The following is a 22,616-nucleotide window of genomic DNA, read 5'->3' as shown; positions in this document are numbered from 1 at the left end:
GGTGGGGGAACAGAGGCAAAACAGGGGGTGGGATGGAGGGCCAGGTCCATGTAGAGCAGGTGGGCCTAGATCGTGGAGCAGGGACAGACAGTGAAGCACTGGAGGACCTGGACCATGGAGTAGTGGCAGACAGTGAAGCACAGGAGGACCTGGGCCATGGAGCAGTGGCAGACAGTGAAGCACTGGAGGACCTGGACCATGGAGCAGTGGCAGACAGTGAAGCACTGGAGGACCTGGGCCGCGGTGCTGTGGCAGACAGTAGAAACCTGGAGGACCTGGGCCGTGGAGCGACAGCAGACCGTGAAATACTGACGTGCCTGGGCCGCAGAGCAATGACAGACAGTGGAACACTGGAGGTCCTGGGCCGTGAAGCAGTAGCAGACCATGAAGTACTGGAAGGCCAGGCCAGGGCCGTGGCACAATGGCAGAGTAGGGAACCATGGTGGGGCAGGCAGAGCAGACAGAACAGGAGGCCATAGCGAGGCAGGCAGAGCAGGCAGAGCAGGAAGCCATGGCGAGGCAGGCAGAGCAGGCGTAGCAGGGAGCCATTGCAGGGCAGGCAGAGCGGTGTGCAAATGAATGATTTCTTTGGCCTTCTTGATAGCGACATGGCGGGCAGAGAGTTCATGATAGGACGCCGCCCCCATAGGAGGATCTACAGCTTGCGCTGACACCTCTGGGGGCATGGGCGCAGATGCTTGGGCAGGTGTGGCAGGGCAATTATAAATGGCCTTCATGGCCGTGACTGGACAGGCAGAGAGTCCGTGGGGAAACGCCGCCCCTTGAGGAGATTCTGCAGCCGGGGCTGCCACTTCTGGGGGCATTGGCGCAGAGTCCTTAACAGAGGAGGCCTCTGACGTAGACTCGTGGACAGACGAGGCCTCTGGCGCAGACTTGTGGACAGGTGAGGCCTCTAGAGCAGACTCGTGGACAGAAGAGGCCTCTGGAGCACAGTATGCTGCCCACATACTGAGGATGGCTACGGCCATTACAGGCAGCACAGCAGCTAGTGGGGTGTCTGTTGACCTTGTGGGTGCTGATGTTATGGGCTTGTGGCTTGTGAATGTGGGCTCTGCGTGGCTTGGGAGCGTGGGTTCTGCGTGGCTTGGGAGCATGGGCTCTGCGTGGCTTGGGAGCGTGGGCTCTGCGTGGCTTGGGAGCGTGGGCTCTGCGTGGCTTGGGAGCGTGGGCTCTGCGTGGCTTGGGTTAGAAATGTTATAGGGGACCAGATGAGGATTTGGTAGGATAATAGCTTTTTGCCTTGAGTTAGGGAGACCTGCCGTGGCCGGACTTGACTCAGGGAGGCCTGCCGTGGCCGGACTTGACTCAGGGAGGCCTGACTTGACTCAGGGCCGTGGCCGGACTTGACTCAGGGAGGCCTGCCGTGGGGACTTGACTCAGGGAGGCCAGCGTGACTTGACTTGACTTGGGAAGAACAGCGGTGACTTGACCTGGCTCAGTGCAGTCCAGCTGTGACTTGACTTGGCTCATGAAGATCTGCTGTAACCTGCTTGACTCAGGTCAACAGCAATGGACTTGATGGCTTGAGCTCAGGGACACATGGCTTGACTCACTTGACATGGCTTGACTCAGGAAGACATGGCTTGACTCAGGAACGACTGGCTTGACTCAGGAACGACATGGCTTGACTCAGGAACGACATGGCTTGACTCAGGAACGACATGGCTTGACTCAGGAACGACATGGCTTGACTCAGGAACGACATGGCTTGACTCAGGAACGACAGGAACGACATGGCTTGACTCAGGAACGACATGGCTTGACTCAGGAACGACATGGCTTGACTCAGGAACGACATGGCTTGGCTCAGGACATGGCGACATGGCTTGGCTCAGGAACGACATGGCTTGGCTCAGGACACAGCTGTGGCTTGGGAACGACTGGCTTGGCTCACAGCGACATGGCTTGGCTTGGGGCACAGCTGTGAACGACTGGCTTGGCACAGCTGTGACATGGCTTGACTCGTGGGGCACAGCTGTGACTGGCTTGACTCGTGGGGAACAGCTGTGACTTGGCTTGACTCGTGGGGAACCACAGCTGTGACTTGGCTTGACTCGTGGAATACAGCTGTGACTTGGCTTGACTCGTGGGGAACAGCTGTGACTTGGCTTGACTTGGGGAACCACAGCTGTGACTTGCTTGACTTGAACACAGCTGTTGCTTGACTTGACAGCTGTGACTTGGCTTGACTCTGGGGAACAGCTTGCTTGCTTGACTTGACTCTGTTGGCTTGACTTGAACTGCTGCTTGACTTGGCTTGTTCTTGGGCACAGCTGCTGCTTGACTTGCTCTGCTTGACTTGACTACAGCTTGACTTGGCTCTGACTGGGGGCTTCTGCTCTGTTGCTTGACCGGGCTCTGCTGCTTGCTTGGCTTGGCTCTTGAACAGCTGTGGCCTTGCTTGACCGGGCTCTGAAGCTTGGCCGGGCTCTGTGACTTGACTCTTGCTTGGCCGGGCTCTGTAGCTTGGCCAACAGCTGTAGCTTGGCCGGACTCTGTAGCTTGGCCGGACTCTGTGGCTTGGCTTGCTTGGCCGGACGCTGTAGCTTGACTTGACGCTGGAGCTTGACTTGACGCTGAAGCTTGACTTGACCCTGGAACTGACTTGACTTGGAAGCCTGACTGGACTTGGAAACTTGACTTGACCCTGGAACTCGACTTGACTTGGAAGCCTGACTGGACTTGGAAACTTGACTTGACCCTGGAACTTGACTTGACTCGGAAGCTTTTGACCCTGGAGCAGCAACTGTGGCTTGACTTGGTTCTGCAGCTTGACTTGGTTCTGCAGCTTGACTTGGTTCTGCAGCTTGACTTGGTGCAGGAACAGTAGCTGTCATTTTAGCTGCCCATACAGCCATTAGGGGTGAGTCCAGTACGTGTGCCATCATGAGGCGTGGCTTGGAGACAGCGATTACCTGGTGGAGTGGCTCTGGGATGGCAGCCATCTTGTGAACTGGCTTGGGGAAGGCAGCCATCTTGTAGATTGGCTCTGGGACGGTGGTCATCTTGTGAACAGGTTTGGGAATGGCGGCCATCTTGTGAACAGCCATCTTGGGAGACTCTGGCGTGGCGGCAGCCATCTTGTGTGCAGACTCTGGCGTGGCGGCAGCCATCTTGCGTGCAGACTCTGGCGTGGCGGCAGCCATCTTGCGTGCAGACTCTGGCGTGGCGGCAGCCATCTTCTTGCGTGCAGACTCTGCGTGCAGACTCTGGCGTGGCGGCAGCCATCTTGCGTGCAGACTCTGGCGTGGCGGCAGCCATCTTGCGTGCAGACTCTGGCGTGGCGGCAGCCATCTTGCGTGCAGACTCTGGCGCGGCAGGCATGGCGTGAGCAGGCCCTGGCGCGGCAGGCATGGCGTGAGCAGGCCCTGGAGCGGCAGGCATGGCGTGAGCAGGCCCTGGAGCGGCAGGCATGGCGTGAGCAGGCCCTGGAGCAGGCTTTGGCTTGGTGGATGTGGCTTGAACAGGCTTTGGCTTGGCAGGCATGACGTGCACAGGCTGTGGTGTGGTGGTTACTGCGGGATTGCGGGGTCCCTCGTCCACAATCCCAACAGTGTATGGTGATCCGCTTAGGAGCAGAGCATGATCGATATATTCCTCCAGTGACCAACAAATTTTTCCCCCTGGCAGACTTGAACTAATGGGCTCGTTCAAACCAAAACGAAAAAAGTCCTTAAGTGCCACATCATTAAAATCTACTTGATAACACAGTCCACAAAAATCCTCGACATACTCCTCTATGGACCGGTCGCCTTGACGAAGGCAGATGAGACGGGATACTGCTGGGTTCATGATTCTGGTTGTGTGTGCGCTGTAACTTCTGCTGGCTTCAGGGGAGGCGAAGTATTCTGTAACGTGAACACTGAGGCGGTGTAGAATCCAATTGCAGAAGTTTATTATAAACAACAGCAAACATACACGATGAAACAGGCAAAGGGTCAATAACCGGAGAAGCAGTCCAAAACGTAAACGTAATCCAAACAGCAGAGAGTTTAAACAGGCAGTGGGTCAAATACCAAGCAGACAGTCCATGAAAGCAACCGTAACAATAGGGAAATCCAGGGAGCGATAGTCAAAGGGCAGAAAAGGGTCAAACCTTGAAAACAGTCCAAACGTGCAAACAATCCAACAGGGGTAATCCGTGAAATCAAGAGTCCATAAACAAAGCAAGGTCGCAACAGGTAATCCAACAGAGTAATAATAAACGCTTGGTAAGGCAGGTGAAACTGGCAATACTTCGCGACGTGTGAGCACATGGTGAGTCCTTATATACTGCCAAACAGGAAGTGACAGTAGAAGCAGCAGAGGGAGCATGCAGGCAGTACTGGTTACTGTGCATAATTTTGTACAATTTTGTACTTGTACAGAAACAATATGAAAGCCAGTGGTTTAATATGTTGTCTTTATTATGATCATCATTCCTCTTTTATGTCCTCTGGCGTTACGATTTTTCTCTGTAGCACGTTAGTCTAGAATACAAAAGAATGTAGGACACGTCAGTATGTATCATTTATAATATCAGGTGACACGCACAGTGGTGGGTTGAATAATGTAAGTACGTGTATGACAAGTAAACAGTAATTAGTTTTTAGAAACTGTCATTATTTACTTGCCCTCACATCATTCCAAACTTTCTTTCCTCTGCATTTTTTTTTTTTTTTTTTTTTTTTTTTGGTCTTACTTTTTTGTATAACTACATTTAATTTTATTTTATTTATTCAAAGAACTTGAATAAAGTGCATAAAATAAGATAAAAAAAACTAATTAAAGGAGAAGTCCACTTCCAGAACAACAATTTAAAAATAATTTACATCTTGTCATCCAAGATGTTCATGTCTGTCTTCAGTCGTGAAGAAATTATGGTTTTTGAGGAAAGCATTTCAGGATTTTTCTCCATATAATGGACTTCATTGGTGCCCCGATTTTGAACTTCCAAAATGCAGTTTAAATGCAGCTTATCTAGTGTCTTATCTAGCGAAACGATTGGTCATTTTTTTTTTAGAAAAATTTGCATACTTTTTAAGCACAAAAGCTTGTGTAGCACAGGCTCTGGGATGCGCGTCCACGATGCTACGAATTAGTGATGGGTTGTTGTTGAACGATTCGTTCATTTTGAACGAATCTTTAATGTGACTTGGGAAGAACGAGTCGTCTCTGGGAGTGATTTCATTCAGTCGCGCATGCGCAACATCCTATTAGGTTCTGTACTGGAATTAGTTCACCTGTTTCGAGTCTTTGGCTTTTTCGAGTCGTTCGTTCATCTTACGGGGCTGTCACGTGATGAACGAACGACTCGAACCCGAAGACTCGAGAGATAAACTAATCAATTCTTTTTTCAGGCTCACACTGCATTGGTTGAGCTTATGGGGCTGTCACGTGATGAACGAACGACTCAAACCCGAAAACTTGTCAGATAAGAGGTGAGCTAATCATAGACTAAAGACCCATTTAAACAATGAATTAATCTTTTCTGTTTCTTATAGCATTATAGTTTTGTCTTGTTTGTAGTGTGATCAACGTTTGTGTAAGCAGTAGAAGTGTTAGGGAAGTAACACGTAACATTTTAATCATATTTTGCTAAAATGAACGAAATGACTTGAAAAAAGATTTGTTAATTTTGCTGAACGAGACTCAAAGGTCTGAGTCGGTAAAATGATCCGAACTTCCCATCGCTACTAGGAATCATGTCTAAGTTCATTGTCTGTGTACTCCGGTTCAAAAAGGTAAAATATGGTGAAAAACTCCATCTTATTTTCTCCTACAACTTCAGAATCGTCCAACATCATTGTACCTTTTTGTTTGTAAACAGAGTTTGACTTACTTGCACTTTCTTAGTCTTTGCGCGTTCGCTTTGTAAACACTGGGTCTGTAGTTCTGCCTACGTTCCGCGTGACCGTTCGACACGATTCAATAGTATGTAGTGTCGTGAATGTGCATCCCAGAGCCTGTGGTACACAAGCTTTTGTGCTTAAAAAGTATACAAATTTTTATTTTCTGAAAAAAATGACCATTCATTTTGCTAGATAAGATTTCCTCGGCTGGGATCGTTTTGAGCCCTTTGAAATTTAATTTAAACTACATTTTGGAAGTCCAGAATCGGGGCACCAATAAAGTCCATTATATGGAGAAAAATCCTGAAATGCTTTCCTCAAAAAACATTCTTCACGACTGAAGACAGAAAGACATGAACATCTTGGATGACAAGGGGGTGAGTAAATTATCTGTGAATTGTTGTTCTGGAAGTGGACTTCTCCTTTAATAATAATAAGTAATAAATAGGTAGAATGATAAATAGAAAGAGAGATTATATATGTATATATGAATATGAATATGTATATTAAAAATACAAGCAGAAATAAACTCAATAAAAATACAAGCAGAAATAAACTCAATCTTTAAATAATATGAAGCATTGGTTTAATGTTTAACAAGTGTTTTATAAATAGCAGGTACAGCGGAGGTTGTGTTGTTCTCACCCTCTTAAACTGCAATGTCAATACGTGCGCGCATTCATATATATATATAATGATATTCTGCATTGTTTCACTGTCTTTGAGTTCCAGCCTCCAACTTCCTCCAACTGTTTCCCACAGTGCATAAACCTTTTTTACGACTGTGCCTCCCCACGCCTTCTCCTTAATATATCTTCTTGTTTTATGACATAGAGAATGTATTATACATGCAACAAAATGAGAGAGTCAGTCATGCTTTTAGTCCATGTCCTCCTCAGGAGAACAAGTACTATCTCTGTGTTTCAGGCAGGGGCTGTTGGGAGACTTTCCATTCTCTCCTGCTATCTGAGCACTACAGCATGGCCTGTCCCTATGTTGTTCTCTTGTACCTAGTCTCATGCTGGCTGCCATTTTCCTTTGACATCATATAGGTCCCTGGACCTCATGACATAATCACAAGAAATCTGTAACCTCTTTAACGCATAGAACAATCTTAAGATGGTGGGAACAAAGGACATTGATGGGCGATTGTGATTTTCCATAAACCATCTAAGAGAAGGCCACGCTGCCAAAAGAGCGGGGGGGAAATCAGTGGTCCTGGCAATAAATAGGTATTTGAACCTCCTCAAGGGGGTTCCTTCTGAGAAATTGTATGATTACAATCTTTCAGGCTCTGACACATAGCAGTACGCTTCTTCACCTGGGATGCAGGCTAAGAGGCGATGATAAAGTGTCCTTTTCTCCTATTCCTTTTCTCTTTCTTTGTAAATGTATATATTTTTGGCCAGCCCCCATTTTATTTCCTCGTAGACACTGCCATTAATCTCTGCAGTCCGTTGTTTGTAACCCCCCCAGAGCTATAAGGTTGGGAATGGGAATCATTTTATCTGCCATCCTGAAGAAACAAGCCAGGGCTTTCTTGTACTAAGAGTGTTTGGGTGCTGTCCATGGTGCTGATCACCTTTTTCTGCTAGGTTTCCTACTGCAGTCTTGTCAGTCTAAATTTTGTATGTGATATTTTGACAGTACAGCATGATTTACTGTACTGTACACAAGTTTGGGGTCAGTAGGATTTTCTTTTTTTTTAATGTTTCTGAAAGAAATCTCCTATCTATGGAAGCCCATTTCTCCCACTAAGTAAAACATAAAAAAGGTGTTGCGATCTTTTAACTTACAATTCTGACTTTTTATTGTAATTGCGAGCTTCCATCTAGCAATTCTGTCTTTTTTTCTCAAAATTGTGAGATATAAACTTGAATTTCGAGTTATAAAGTTAAAATTGCTAGATTCTGACTTTCTTCTCACAATTGCGGCATATAAGCTCACAAGTCTGACATTTTTTCTGAGAATTGTGAAATATAAACTTGCAGTTGCGAGTTATAGTCAGAATTGAGAGATATAATTGCAAGTTTGTATCCACAATTCTGACTTTTTTTCTCAGAGTTGTAAGATATAAAATTGCAATTGTGAGTTATAAAGTCAGAATTGCGAAATATAAACTCACAATTTTGACTTTCTTCTCATAATTGTGGCATAAAAACCTGCAATTCTGACATTTTTTCTGAATAATAAATAAATAAATAAGATTGAAATTATTGAAAATCAGAATTGTGAGATCAAAAGTCACAATTACCTTTTTTATTTTTTATTAAGTGGCGACAACGGGCTTCCATACCTATCTTAATGTTCACTAAAATGACAGAATGTCAGTAAAAACATAAATATTATTGCAGTTTAAGAAAATGTCCAAATATGGCATAATAACTAAATTTTCAGCAGTCATTACTCCAGCCTTCAGTATAACGGGATCCTTCAGAAATCATTCTGATATACTGACTTGATGCTCAAGAAATATGTTTTATTGTTATCACAGTTAAAAACAGCTGTACTGCATATTTTTACATTTTCTTCAAGGATTCTTTGATGAATAGAAAGTTCAACAGCATTTATTTAAAAGTCTTTGCTGTCACATTTGAATAATTCAATGCATCTTTGCTGCATAAAAGTATTAATTTAAAAAGTGTTTAAAAAAAAACATATCTAATTCTTTAGCTAATTACCTTAACTAATGTTTTGCATATATCATGCTTTGTATAGGAAATTGACTCTCTCTTTTGATGTAGCCCTATATATTTCTAAAGCTTCATTTCAATTGTAAGGTAGTACTATTTCTAGGATGGAAAAAGCTTCTGCTCAGCCTACCCAAATGGATTTTTTAACATATTGTTATCTATACCTTTACCATAAAGCTTTGCTAGGAATAAATTCATGTCAAATTTATTTGACATGGAGATTTAAGGAATGCTTTAGTGGCCGACCTAATTGCATACAGAGATTTCCAATTTGGCATGAACCTTCTGAGTGCTGTAAGATGGACTCAACTCAAGCATGCCAGGAGAGGCAGACAGAGGATAATTGAGACGGTTCGCCTGCATTGGAGGCTCAAAATGACATTAGAAGGAGAGGAGGCAGGAGAATCGAGCACAGCTGTGGAGAGCTTCACTGAAAGGAGAGAAAACCTCCCGAGAATGGCTGAGAATTCAAACAGGAAACAACAAAGAAACAAGCAGAGGTTGCCGTTGTAATACACAGGAGATAGTGAAAGGAAGTAGTAGACAGTGATAACTGGGAAGATACAGAGGGATGAAAAATGTAAGAGGGCTAGCAGAGTGCTGATGTTTCTCTGACAGCCAGCCACTTTTGGGAAGACAAAACAGGCACGCGAGAGGGAATTGAGACTGAGCGAGATTAATTTTATTGGATATTTTTATTTACTTTCTTAAAAATCTACCAAGCAGCAAATGTGAGTGGTGTATACCGTAAATAAAACATTACTATTATTGATTTACATTTGAATTGTAAAAATTCTAATCTAACCCTTGCTGATAAAAAGTTTGAAAAACTTTTGAAATTTATCAAGGAGAAAGTATTATAGTTTGTATTAATATATTGAAAGATTTTTTCCTTAATTACATTTTAATGTAATTAATTTTAATGCGTAATAACTACATTTTACATTATTCATAGTCAAATATCCATCAGCATGTGCAGCCTCAGCCGATATCTTTCTAGGTTCTTGATGATGAAACAACCTCATCCGGATTTGTCAATGGACCTCTTGTTTTTAGATCTTGAATCTTTTTATCTAAAGCTGTTTATGTCCAAGCTAGTCATCAGTCATTTGACAGAGGCAGTAATTGTCAAACGATCACCGCTTCAGGCCAGAGCTTCAGTCATTATCTCAGTAAACGCTTAAGAAGAGCCAAGTCAGGTCGCCTTGCTGATCGTCTCATATAGTTTTTCTCGGCTATAGCCTAAATTCTTTCAAAGCTACTGAAAAAAAAAACATGGAAGAGCTTTTGAATGCAGTTGTACATCATTAACATTCATACTGCTGTACACATCAAGGTCTTCTTACAGGGCTCATGCACAGTGCTGAAAAATGTCATCCATGGGGTCTATGATCTGACTTGATATTCCTTATTTTCCCTCCCTTAGCCCATGCCTCATGACATTATCTCAGTGCTGGGATGTGGGATAGGCATTGAATATTTTATAAAATGCACAGAACAACATGAACTATGTTTTTGGAATGTAATATGAATCTTTAAACTGGCCTATAAAATACTATTAACTTAAAGGAGAAGGTTACTTTCATGAACAAAAATTTAGAGATAACAACAATCACACAATTTGCTCTAAACAATCCCAGCCAAAGACGAAGGGTCTTATCTAGCAAATTAATTTAAAAAAAAAAGACAGTTTGCATACTTTTTAAGCACAAATCCTCATCTTGTCTAGCTCTGTGCATTCCGGTTCAATACAGTTAGGGTATGTTGAAAAACTCCCATCTGATTTTCTCCGCCAAATTCAAAATCGTCCTACATTGCAGTTTTACCTTTTCTTTGTTAAGGGTGTTTGACCTTCCTTGCGTGTTCACTTTTTAAACACTGGATTGGTACTTCTGCAACGATGTAGGATGATTTGGAGGAGAAAATGAGATGGGAGTTTTTTTGACATACCCTAACTGTATTGAAAAGGAATGCTACAGTAGACAAGATGAGCATTTGAGGTTAAGAAAGTATATAAATAGTCTTTTTTTTTTTTTTGAAAATAACTTATTGTTTCGCTAGATAAGACCCTTCTTCCTTGGCTGGGATCGTTTAAAGCCCTTTGAAACTGCATTTTGGAAGTTCAAACTTACGGGCACCATGAAAGTTCGCTATATGGAGAAGTATCCTGAAATATTTTCCTCAAAAAACAAAATTTCTTTACGTCTGAAGAAAGAAAGACATGAACATGTTGGATGAAAACGGGGTTTATTAAATTATCTGTAAATTTTAGTTCTGGAAGTGAACTTCTCTTTTAATAGACCTTTCTGCACTCCCAGACCTTCACAGAAAGAACAGCAAACCTAGTTTTAGTAATCACAATATTTCCATTAACACTTTTTATTTATTTGTTTACTTTTTGCTATGGTTATGTCACCTGCAACATACTAACAACACTGAACCACCAACAGATTTCTTTAGAAACCACTGTGTTCTGATGTTGTTTCGTGGTCTGATGAGGTCAAATAGAGTCTGAAGTAGTTTAATGTGGCTTCTTGTGCATCTAAAATGGTCTAATATGGTCGATCTGTCTTCATCTGAATTTTTCTTAGTCAGTCTGAAAGAAAAACCTTCAACTGTTAAGCTTTTAAAGCAGTAGTTCACCTCCAGAACACAAATTTACAGATAATGTACTCACCCCGTTGTCATCCAAGATGTTCATGCCTTTCTTTCTTCAGTCAAAAAAAGAAATTATGCTTTTTGAGGAAAACATTTCAGGAATTGTCTCCATATAGTGGACTTCAATGGTGCCTGTGAGTTTGAACGTCCAAAATGCAGTTTAAATGCAGCTTGAAAGGGCTCTAAACGATCCCAGCCGAGTAATAAGGGTCTTATCTGGTCATTTTCTAAAAGAAATAAAAATTGATATACATCTTAACCTTAAATGCTCATCTTGTCTCTGCCATGTGCATGTGTACTCTGTGTAATTTGGGTCAATAAAGTTAGGGTATGTAGAAAAAATCATGTTCACCTCCAACTTTAAAATCATCCTACATCGCTGCAGAAGTACCGACCCAGTGTTTACAAAGTGAACATGCAGAAAAGGTCAAACACCCTTTACAAAAAAAAGGTAAAACAGCAATGTAGGGCGATTTTGAAGTTGGAGGAGAAAATAAGATGGGAGTTTTCCGACCTACCCTAACTGTATTGACCCGGATTACACAGAGTACGCATACGCATCACAGAGCTAGACAAGATGAGCATTTGAGGTTAAAAAGTATATACATTTTTATTTGTATTTTTTTTTTTTTTTTTAAGGAAAATGACTGATCGTTTCACTAGATAAGACCCTTATTCCTCGACTGGGATCGTTTAGACCCCTTTGAAGCTGCATTGAAACTCCTGAAAAATTTTTTTCCTCAAAAAACATAATTTCTTTACAACTGAAGAAAGAAAAGCATGAACATCTTGGATGACAATGGGGTGAGTACATAATCTCTAACTTTTTGTTCTGGAAGTGAACTACTCCTTTAACACCATTGCAGAATAACAAATTTATTTAAAACTCCTATTTTTGCTCTTCCGAAACCCGCTGTCTCTGTTTTCACCCATCTCGGCATGTCTTTATGTCTCTTTTGGGATGCTAATGTTGAATTACGGTCATTTTCATATTTAAAACTGCCATTAGCTATTGCTTTCACATTTAAAAGGTTGTGGTAATTTGATAAATCGTGGTCAGATCAACCCACATTTGCTCAGGGCTAATAAAGAGTGAAAGACCAAATTTTTGAAATGCAAACAGTGAATCTTGATTAGCATTTATGCCGTTAAGATGAGCAGCCTATCAATTTCCATTTTAGCATGGGTCAAATGCAATCTGTGGCTGATGATTTCATTTAATCATAAATGATACTCCATCCTCATAATTAGGAAATAGAAAAATGTTTGCTGTTCCGACGCTCTCAGACCAGCAACAATAATTAATAAGCCGAGTTAATTAATTACACCTACACAGAGCAAAAAAAGCGTCCCTTAATTAGTAAGAGGAGGTAAGCAAGGGCATCCTCGCCGAGGCCTGATCAAAAGGCAGCTGGAGTCCTTTTTGATGAGAATCAAAGGAAATGGCACTGTGGTGAAGATGGGCCGCTGATGGTGGGACGCATTAGTTTGCAGTCTGTCTCCTTTAGCCTGCACCTGCGAGCACAGCCTTTCCATACCAGAGCAGGCCCGCGATCAATACACAATCGAGCCGCGGCTGATCTTTAGGTTCCGCTGATGACATTAAAGTAGCAAGGTCAGATTTCCATCAAAGTTTATGAAAGCAGTCGCCGAGCTTATTGCTATACAACCGACGGATTGCAGGGACGCGAGGTGGGGTTGGGGCCGAATAATGAACATATTCATTGTCTACAGTCCCTCCTTTCATCTTTTGTTCGGATTCATTTACAAGAGCAATCTTACCTTTGGTTTCTGTGATCTCACAAGGCAGATGATCAAAGTGTGTAAAGCTTTGGTTTAGCCATGATGGATTGGAATAGATGAGAGCGGCGTACTGTATGACGCATGTTCTCTATAATCCAGCCGAGGTCTTGTGTAGATAGAAGACGCAAATGTGTTTTGACATACACCAACAATCAACCGCAATGGGCTTTTGTTTTTGTCCATTTTGCCCTTCCATTCGTAACCTCTGACATGCCGCGTTGTCTACGGCTTCGCTTATCAAGCCAACAACATTGATAGTTCAGAGAGGTACGTTTGCTCTAAATTAGGTCATTTTTAAAGCATTACGACCCCCGAAGACCGCCGAGATGATCAATTGTCAGGCCAGGCATCTGAGCGTGTATGTGAATTGGCCTTTTTTCAAAATATTAGGTTGTAGGTGGTGATATGAATCATCTTGTGGTGCTCTCGTCCAAAATACCAATACTTTACCAAGGCCGTGATGTTTTTGGTCAGGCTTTAAGTGACCCCTTTATTTATTTCTTTTTCTAGTCTGCTGTATCATCCATCTCAATAATAAAGTATGATTGAAAGTATGCCCCGTAGACCTCTTTTTCACGTTTGGTTTTCTCTCCCACCTTGGTTTGCTTAGTACAGAACTATGCCTGTAATTTTTTATCTTGGGACAAATATGGAGAAAATACTGTCAGAGCGAAACGCAGGCCAAAATTTACCTTCCATCTCAGCCAAGCAGCTGTGTAAACGCCACGCAGGACTGAAAGTCCACGTCCAGGAGAAGACAAAGAAATCCAACCCTTCTAGCCATGCAGTCATAATTGTGATAATGAAAAGAGAATATCTCCATTATACCTCTTCCAGAATTGAACGGCGAGGCCAGCATGCTCATTGCTGCTTGCTGGCAGATGGAAATGGGTTTAAGGATCTTATTATTCCTGAGGGATTGTAAGTAGATCGTCGCCTTGCGTCTCTACCCTGAAAGGAGAATAATTTATAAGCACGAGAGCGTTGAGGCGAGGTCGCAACACATTGTAATAAAGTCACCCCTTCGGCACCAGTCTTTGGCTGTATTGAAACCAAATTGGGATGCTAATGCATCGGGGCCTCTTAGGTCATATGCCTCTGGAAAACTTCAAGTTGTTTTCAGCTCGTCTTAAGCTGCGGATGACAGACTCCTCCTCCGGAGGGATGAGATGTTTGTTTTTTTTACGTGGCGTCGTCATGTTGAAGTTGAGTCTTCTTGGACCTTGTCGCACAAAGGGCTGGGGGATATCGTCAAGCTCTCTACTGAACCTCCATGTGCTGATGGGAGAAGACAGCTGTTTGTGAAAATTGCCGTCTCAATTTTAGCATGCATGAGTAGTTCTTTAGAGGACACTTGGGTAATTATAAAAAAAATTATGAAATCTGTGAAATCAGCTTTGCTCCTCTTCTTTTTTTTTTTTTTTTAAATAAAAAATGCCATGTAGATGAGAATGGCAGAGGGGGCCTCTTCCATTGTCATCTACATGACATGATTTATTATGACTGTGATCTCTAAGATCAGTAGTCTTGTTACCGTGTATATTCACATGAATTTGTCATTTTGCTTGTATAATTTTTTTGCACCCTTTTTTCTTTAAAAAAAAAAAAGAAAAGAAAGATGGAGAAGCAGTAGGAGAAAAAGTTGAGGTTGCAGTAAGGCACTGAATGAAGGTAATTGCAAAATTTGAAGGTATTAAAAGGCAGGTAATTTTTTTCTAGGGCTGTCAAACGATTAATCACGATTAATCGCATACAAAATAAAAGTTTGAGTTTGCCTAATTTATGTGTGTGTACTATGTGTAATTATTATGCATAAATAAACACATTCATGTTTAGGTTTAAGAATTCCATGACTTCTCGCGAGAGGGAAAAAATGTTTTAGTCGCAAAACATTGCTTAATGAAAATGCCGTCATTTTGCAAAACTTTTGTATCGATATTTATAAAATATCACCATGGTTTTACGCAAATATGTAATGGAAACACGCCTGTTGTAGGGTGGTTATGTCCACACACCGCCACTGCTAAGGCTCATTTATATGCAACTTGAATTAATTTTCATCCCATATGCTGTTCCTTTAAACCATAATTTGTTATGCTTTGTTGCTGTACTACTGAAACAGGTTGCATTTTAATGTTCATGGAACACCCCCTTTCACTTTTGTTGGCTAATGGTAGTGATATACATTGAACCTGAAATATTCATTTAAAATAGCCACTATCCTAGCTTAATATGCAGAGACAGCCCAAAAAGTTTAAGCACTCTGGCACTTACAAAACATTGCTCATTGCAACCTGTCTGACACAGCAACAGTGATTTAACAAATGGCATGTATTTGGGGCGGGGCATTAGTATTTCTGCCCAATAGCAGCTGGAGGGGTGTGTTCAAGAAAATTAGAGTTATTATTAATTAAGCAGTTATTTATTTTGCGCTTCCTTTTAGTAACGCTCTTCCTTTTAATGACACATTTGCCCTTTACCTAAACAAGAACAATAACAAAAAACTTTCAAAGAAAGTATACTTGTAGTTGCAGCCTATATTCAACTTAAAATGCCAATAATACTTTATATCCACTAGCTTATGGCCAAAAACATTGCAGTGATTTTCTAGTTAAAGACAAAAGAGAATCAGTCCCTTCCTGTTAGTGCTTTGCTGTCCACCTACCTAGATACTGGAGATTTTTGCTTTCCCTTTGGGACTCAACAAAAAAAAAAAAACATCCGAAAGTACATCCAGCTTTTTTACAAATGCAATCGATAGACCACATATTAGCTGGTACAAAAGATGGAACATTGAGGGCAGGAAATGCCCTGTCACCCGAGAATCCAAGCTGCAAGGTCCAGCCCCAGCGCTACATGTCTAAGGCAGTGGGACGGTGATGAATGGCCAGCCCAAACGGAGGTCTGCTGATAAGACAGCCAGCCGGTTCTACAGTTTAAAACCCATTCCCCAACCTAAAGATGAGTCTTCAAGCTTAGATATGTGTAAAGAAGTGAATCTTCAAACCAGATAATACTGGCATAGCCTCAATTTGTTGTAAAACCTAGGAACGTTTTCAAGCCAAGTGTGCGATTCTCCGTCTTCAGGGTTTTAATTCTGTGAATTGTTTCCCCCCGTTACTGTTAATGAAAGATTAATAAAAATCTGTTCTCTTAAGAACTTTTGCCTTCAAAGTCACTAAGATTTTCTGTGTTGAATCCTCAAAGTGTTTAAGCAGTTCAAGCGAACTTGCAAGAAAAAAATAAATGCCAGAGGGACTCCTCTGCCACAAAAAATAAATCCCAGCAATGTATATTTGGCGGGATTTCTTGAAATTTGCAAGCTCTATTTAATTTTACATGACTACATGCTTGCTGTTAGAGACGCCCCAAAATATGTCATTGCTAACATTTTCTATGCTTTGCATCTTCAGGAAGTTTCTTAATAAAACAGCAGAGAAGGAACCAATACACCACTGCGGTGTCTTTGTGCGATCACTAGAAAAGATGAAAGAATACTGTTCCTGGCACTTTCTCATTATAGCCCTTTTGAGTGCTTCTCAACCATTCAGAACTGAGAACTTGCCGTTCTTTCTATGAATATGGATTTGTACAGATTGCTTGAATGAAACATTTAGAATATGTGACCTGTTTTTTCCGTATCGGTCGGAGAGAGCTCCACGGGAAACCAGGCAGCTCTGTGCCGCTTCCTTAGAGGCGATTTCTAAGTGAACCTAACACTGAATCCAACGGTGGTGGTGGCGGTTTGAAGGGCAGTGGTGATCTTTTACAGAAACTCTTTAAGAGGGCTGAAGAGAGGATCGTGATGGGCCAATGAAGGGCATTAACAAGCTTAGATGTTATCCCCCTGTCACTCTGTAGCTCACACTGCTCCTGAGAGGAGATCTCAGACCCCTGGAGAAGGCCAGACTCTCCCTGGGGCATGTCTGTGTCACACTGACTTATCAGCAAGATTACTGGAAGATTTGTAACCTTTGCTAAATTATACTGGAATTCATTTGGATGGCTTAGGCATTATGTAAATATGAAGCAGGGGAGACAATTTGCACTACTATTTTAAAAAAAGAATCATTTACATCAAAATGTGATTGATTATGTACAAAGGAGACAGTATCTGTGATTTGTTTGTGCCATTGGGGACAGTGCAGTTGTGTCCTGGACAGAGGTATTTTGTGGCATCATATGTTCTTGTTCGCTGCTGGAGGTCCTGCCATTTTTCCTTGTCATGGCTGTTTGTTTCATCGCTCCAGCACGCAGTACTTGTTTGGACTTTTTGTTTTTTCTCATTATTGCTCATTCTGTTTGGACCGGTGGATATAGTATATAGTTCATGCAAAAATGAAAATTCTGTCATTAATTACTCCTTCTCATGTTGTTCCAAACCCGTCCCAGATAGCACAGTACGTCTGCAAGATGTCTTTTAAAGATCACCTGATCTGGAAAGCATCTGCTGTGTACAAACATCTGACAGACTTCTGTAAGATGGTAGTTTTACATACATTCTAAATCACAAACATCTTAAAGACATCTAATAGACATCTGTTTGACATCTGATAGGAAACGTCCTATAGATGTATTGCAGATGAACAAACACTCTAAAAAATATGTCTTCCAGATGCAAATGCAGACGTCAAAAAGACGTCTCTGTGATGTATGTGTGCTATCAGGGGTGAGACCTTTGTTCGTCTTTGAAGCACAAATTAAGATATTTTTGAGGAAATCTGAGAGCTGTCTGACCCTGCTAAGACAGCAACGCAACTACCACATTCAAGGCCCAGAAAGGTAGTAAGGACAACGTTAAAATAGTCCATGTGACATCAGTGGTTGAACCTTATTTTTATGATGTTTCGAGAATAGTTTTTGTGCGCAAAGAAAACAAAATAGCAACTTTATTTAATTATGCATCACAGAGTTGGGGAGTAGCTAGCTACAAGTAGTGACTCTACTAACATAACTACATTTTCCAGTAGCGTGACAGTAGCTCAGCTACTTTTAAAACAGTGTCGCTTTTCCAGTAGCTAACTACTTTTTCCAGCAATGTAGCAGCGTAGCGCAACCGAAAGCTACATTCCCTTTTGCATTCTGACGAGTCACTAACCTGTAATGCATTGAAGCAGCACAGCATCTTCTTCTGACTAGATCACAAGCTAAATTTGTAAACTTACCGCCATCTGTTGCGATATCACGCATCTCGTGGCTTTACAGTCTCTCCACCAATAAGAGATTGATGTTTTTGCAAAAGATGTACAGAATATTTCACATGAATCAACTGTAAATGATGGGGAAACTGTAAATCAAATGGGAAAAATGTACACAAGCATGCATTCCACTCAGGTCACAAACAGAAAGGAAATATGTAAAATAAAGAGAGACAGATGCCCGAAGAGCGAGTCATCTCTTCACCTTTCCAGAATATATTTAGTCTTACTGTAATACTGTATGTGAAATTAATTAATTAATTTATTTTCTCTCTCAAACTGCATGATCATGTGATCCCAATATGGCATCCGCATTAGGAAATGAGGATTCGCTGGAATGCTTTTTAAAAATGCATTTTGACCAGTACAGAGACACTCATTTAAAAATGACAAAGCACGGCATGGACAGTTGGCTAGTTTTTGTTGTCTTTTCCGCTGATGTACTGGATCTCTCATTTTCGTTTCATTGATATTCCCGTCGGCTTCAATGACAAACGCGAGTGATCCATCACCACTCTAAATGGCAAAATTGACAGCTCTCAAGGGCTTTGAATGCCTGTTCTGCTGACACAAGATTATCACATTTATCCTTTTTTATTTAATCTTTCCAATGTGACGCTTTTTCACATCCAATGTGGTGTTGGCGGTTTGATGCTTGTTCCCGACACTTTCATTCCCTAAATGTAAATCAGACGTCAGCATGTTCCAATCAACACCATTCGCACAGACAGAGATGTTCTAATACTTTTGTTCTTCTTAATGTGCAAAACACTCACCCCTAAGATCTTTTCAATTATCCAGGCATAACATCCTGAGATCAGGGGCCACTGTTTTGACAAGGGAGAGGCATGCTCGGTTGATGTCCGTCATTTAATTCCTGTTCCACTTGCTCTGAGATAGAGGTAATTAGGGATATTAAATAAAGGGAGTTGCCAAGTGAATAAGTAAGGGCATGGTATATGACTTTGTCCAACTGCATGTCTTTTTCCTGGAGTCCAGTGCATCGAAATCATAATGTAGCTCATTATTAGAGAAAACTAGAGGTCTAATGTATTCATTTAAAGATGTATTGGCGTTTTATGTTATTTATGTCGGTCATTAAGAAACCCTAGCCATACTATGGATTATATTTAACTCCAGAGATCATTACGAGCAAGACTTTTAGCTAGAAATCCATAATTTGCTGAGAATTTGTGAGTACTTAATAAATAATTACAAAAGTACTAAACAAAACCAAAGCCTCTGGGAAAACAGCTAAGTGGTGTATTACGGCATAACATAGTGTACAATGGAACAGTCTTTTGTAAAAGATTATTATGAGTGTTTGTTCAAGAAAACAGGATTAGAAAATGGTTGTTGTGACATCTCAACATAGTTTTTGGGCAATTGTTTCTTATGCCTTTGTGTTTTTATGTGGCAGTTGCGTCAGAGCCTTTTTCGTAAGTCATTTTGTTTTCCTTTGTGGGGTTAATGTTCTTGCCGTATTGTTTGACATAATGAAGTAATTAATCTTGCTTGATAGATCTTTTGTTTCTTACTTTTCTTGGTATAATCAATAGTAATTCATAAGATCAGCAGGGAGAAAAATGCCATTTTATATTTCATATTTGCTGTGGTAAACACTCTGGTTTCCTTTGCAATGCTTGTTGGGTCTTCAGAAATAAAGACACACTAAGTCCAGTTTAAGATCTATAAACAACAGTGTGAAAACTTAAATAGGCCTCTATTGTTAGAGTTGTCTGTCTAAACCTTCTAAAAGTCAGTAGTGAATTCATGGCCTCCCGCTAGCAAGATGTCTGATGCCAAGCCATGTGTAACAGCGCAATCAATGTACCTCTCTCTTTATTTCCAAAACTAGTCCCTGGGCCACTTTAATTTCTAAATGCTACCGCTCTGCCCTTGGTTTGGATCCAACCAGAACATAAAGCATGAATTGGCGATTAAATAACAAATAATTCAGATAAAATGTTGTGTTTTTGCTCCTGTAGCCCTTGGCTTGTCAGCGTGGCATGGTAATAGTGCCAAGAATAATTTGTTTACTATGAATTACAAGGAAAAACTTGTTTACATTCTTGAATGTATGGTGAATAACTAGTCTGACTCAACACTGAGAAATTTCACTATGCATAAATGCTTTTTTTGGATTAGAAATTAAATAAATAGATAAAAAAATTAATACATTTATTCAGCAAAGATGCACTAATTAATCAAAAGTGACAGTACAGACACATTTATAATGTATTTCTATTTCAAAAAAGATTTCAGTTTCAAATATATGCTCTTCTTTTGAACTTTCTAAATAATTAGCAATCAATGCTGGCGGGGAAGGGTATCATGGTTTGGGGGTCTATTAAAGCTGTAATCGCAATATAATTGGATATGACTGGTTATGATCTGCCATTAATTGGTTAATGCAATACATCCCGAGAAAACAACTCACATACTTAGATATAACCACTTTGTTACGTCAAAATAAAACTTAAAATGGCATTAAAACAAGATCTGTGGGAGTTTTTAGTGAGTAATCAGCTTGTTGAAATTAAAGTAAATCTCAGTGTCTGTGACCAATATGTAGCTTTGATGACTGATCTGAAAATCTAAAATAGTTATATAGCTACTTATTTTAATAAATGTAAAATGCTTATTAACTTGATGAGTTTCATACATGGCTTTAATAGGGTGACCATATATTTTAGTTAGCAAAAAAGAGGACAGTGGGAGCCTGATGTGTGGGGGGTGGAGGTGGGTTGAGGGGGGTTAAAAAGCCCCCAAAGTCAGTGTTGCCAAGTTTGCGGTTATCCCGCGGAATTGGGCTACTTAAACACTGTTGTCGTGGGTTGTTTTTCTTGTCTGCGGGTTGAAGCGACCCCAATAACGTGATATTTAGCTCCTGGAATGCAAATTGTATCAGGGGAACCCCACCAAAAAAATGTGTATTTTACCCCCGGAACAGAGGGACCCCCCTCGAAACATGATTGGACTAGTTTTGGGCTAGTTTTGAGTGGCAATTGGGTGGGTTTTGTTGGCCATCACAAAGCTTAACATGTTGCACAGTTTTGTCACAGGTAGAATGCAAGATGTTTCAATACAAGCATTTCAGTCAAATGTACTTTATACAATATTTCAAACATTTAACCCATGGGAGAAAATCAACCCTTTGCAACAGTTTAAAATCAGCCCAATTTTATGCAAAAAAAAATAAATAAATTTGGAAACGCTGCGTACAACACCAGCTGCAGGAATCAGATTTAACTGATCATGGGTCAACACAAGAGTACGGAGAGATGACTGACAAATCATGCTGGAGGTTTTGCTGCTCAGCAGATAATGTGCTCATATCTGATCTTGTAAGATGTGCTCCCTTTATACAGAGTGTGTGTGATTGCGAAATTGAAAGTGAAAGTGAAAATCTGCTCATTCAAAAAAGAGATTAAAATACTCCACATACCATAGTGTTCCGTGATGCGTGAAAATTATATTCAATATTAGAATGATTGCATTCAGCGGGAGCGGTATCAAGAAAACAGTCCCGCGTAGGGCTTCAATACAAAAATTCACACAATGAATGGTGATTGTAGAAAGCAAAAGCTGAATCCCAGACATTTTGAGCGATTTAGAAATATTGGCCAGACGCCTTTTTTAGGTATAAAAAGGGGACATGTCCAGGGAAAAGAGGACTTATGGTCACCCTAGCTTTAATAAATACAATATTGGTTACATTGTTAATGTAAAAATATAAAATATATGTTTTTTTCTCCTTTTCTTTTTCTGATAGTGTCGATGTACAACATAATTTTCTTTATGAATAATACAATGCTAAATGTGATATTTTTCCTTTTTAGAATTGCAGAGCAGTTCTTGTGGGAACCCTGGCGTCCCGCCTAAAGGCATCCTGTACGGTACACGCTTTAATGTAGGCGACAAGATCCGCTACAGCTGTGTAACCGGCTACGTGCTGGACGGCCATCCTCAGCTCACCTGTGTGACCAATGCAGGCAATGCTGCCGTATGGGACTTCCCAGTGCCCATCTGCAGAGGTAAGCAAGCAGCCAAATATTTCTACATGTGACGTGCATGAACAATACACTGCAAACGTGCTTGTGCATTTCCCTGCATGAGTCCTTGATGTTTTCCTGTGTTCCTTTGTCCTTGGGGATGCTTGTGCGTGCATGCATGGGTGAATATAACGACAAGTGGCTATAGTGAGATATAAGCACTAGGCTATTTTGATTAGAAATGGCGCAACAGATCGAGCCTTTCGTTTTGAGGCCTCTTGAACATTAGAACCACATCACATCTTCGCTCTTGTCAGCTCTTCCATTTCCATGTTTATTTTGTATCCTTGTGTTTCGTTCTTCCATTCTTTCATTTAAAGCACCGTAAGGGTCCTTTTGCATTAATTTGACTCTTTC

At 41.2% G+C, this 22,616-nt stretch overlaps 1 protein-coding gene across 1 annotated transcript in view; it reads left to right on the top strand.

The window, feature by feature from the left end:
• csmd3b (CUB and Sushi multiple domains 3b) overlaps nt 1–22,616 on the top strand; it is a 509,580-nt gene that overhangs the window by 149,574 nt on the left and 337,390 nt on the right. Inside the window, 1 exon segment of the mRNA XM_051137233.1 lies at nt 22,047–22,241. Coding sequence (XP_050993190.1) covers nt 22,047–22,241 — 195 coding nt within the window.

The sequence above is a fragment of the Labeo rohita genome, chromosome 19, assembly GCF_022985175.1.
Source record: "Labeo rohita strain BAU-BD-2019 chromosome 19, IGBB_LRoh.1.0, whole genome shotgun sequence".
NCBI classification, from domain to species: domain Eukaryota; kingdom Metazoa; phylum Chordata; class Actinopteri; order Cypriniformes; family Cyprinidae; genus Labeo; species Labeo rohita.
The sequence above is the reverse complement of the archived record's forward strand: the minus strand, read 5'-3'. Positions and strand labels throughout refer to the sequence as shown.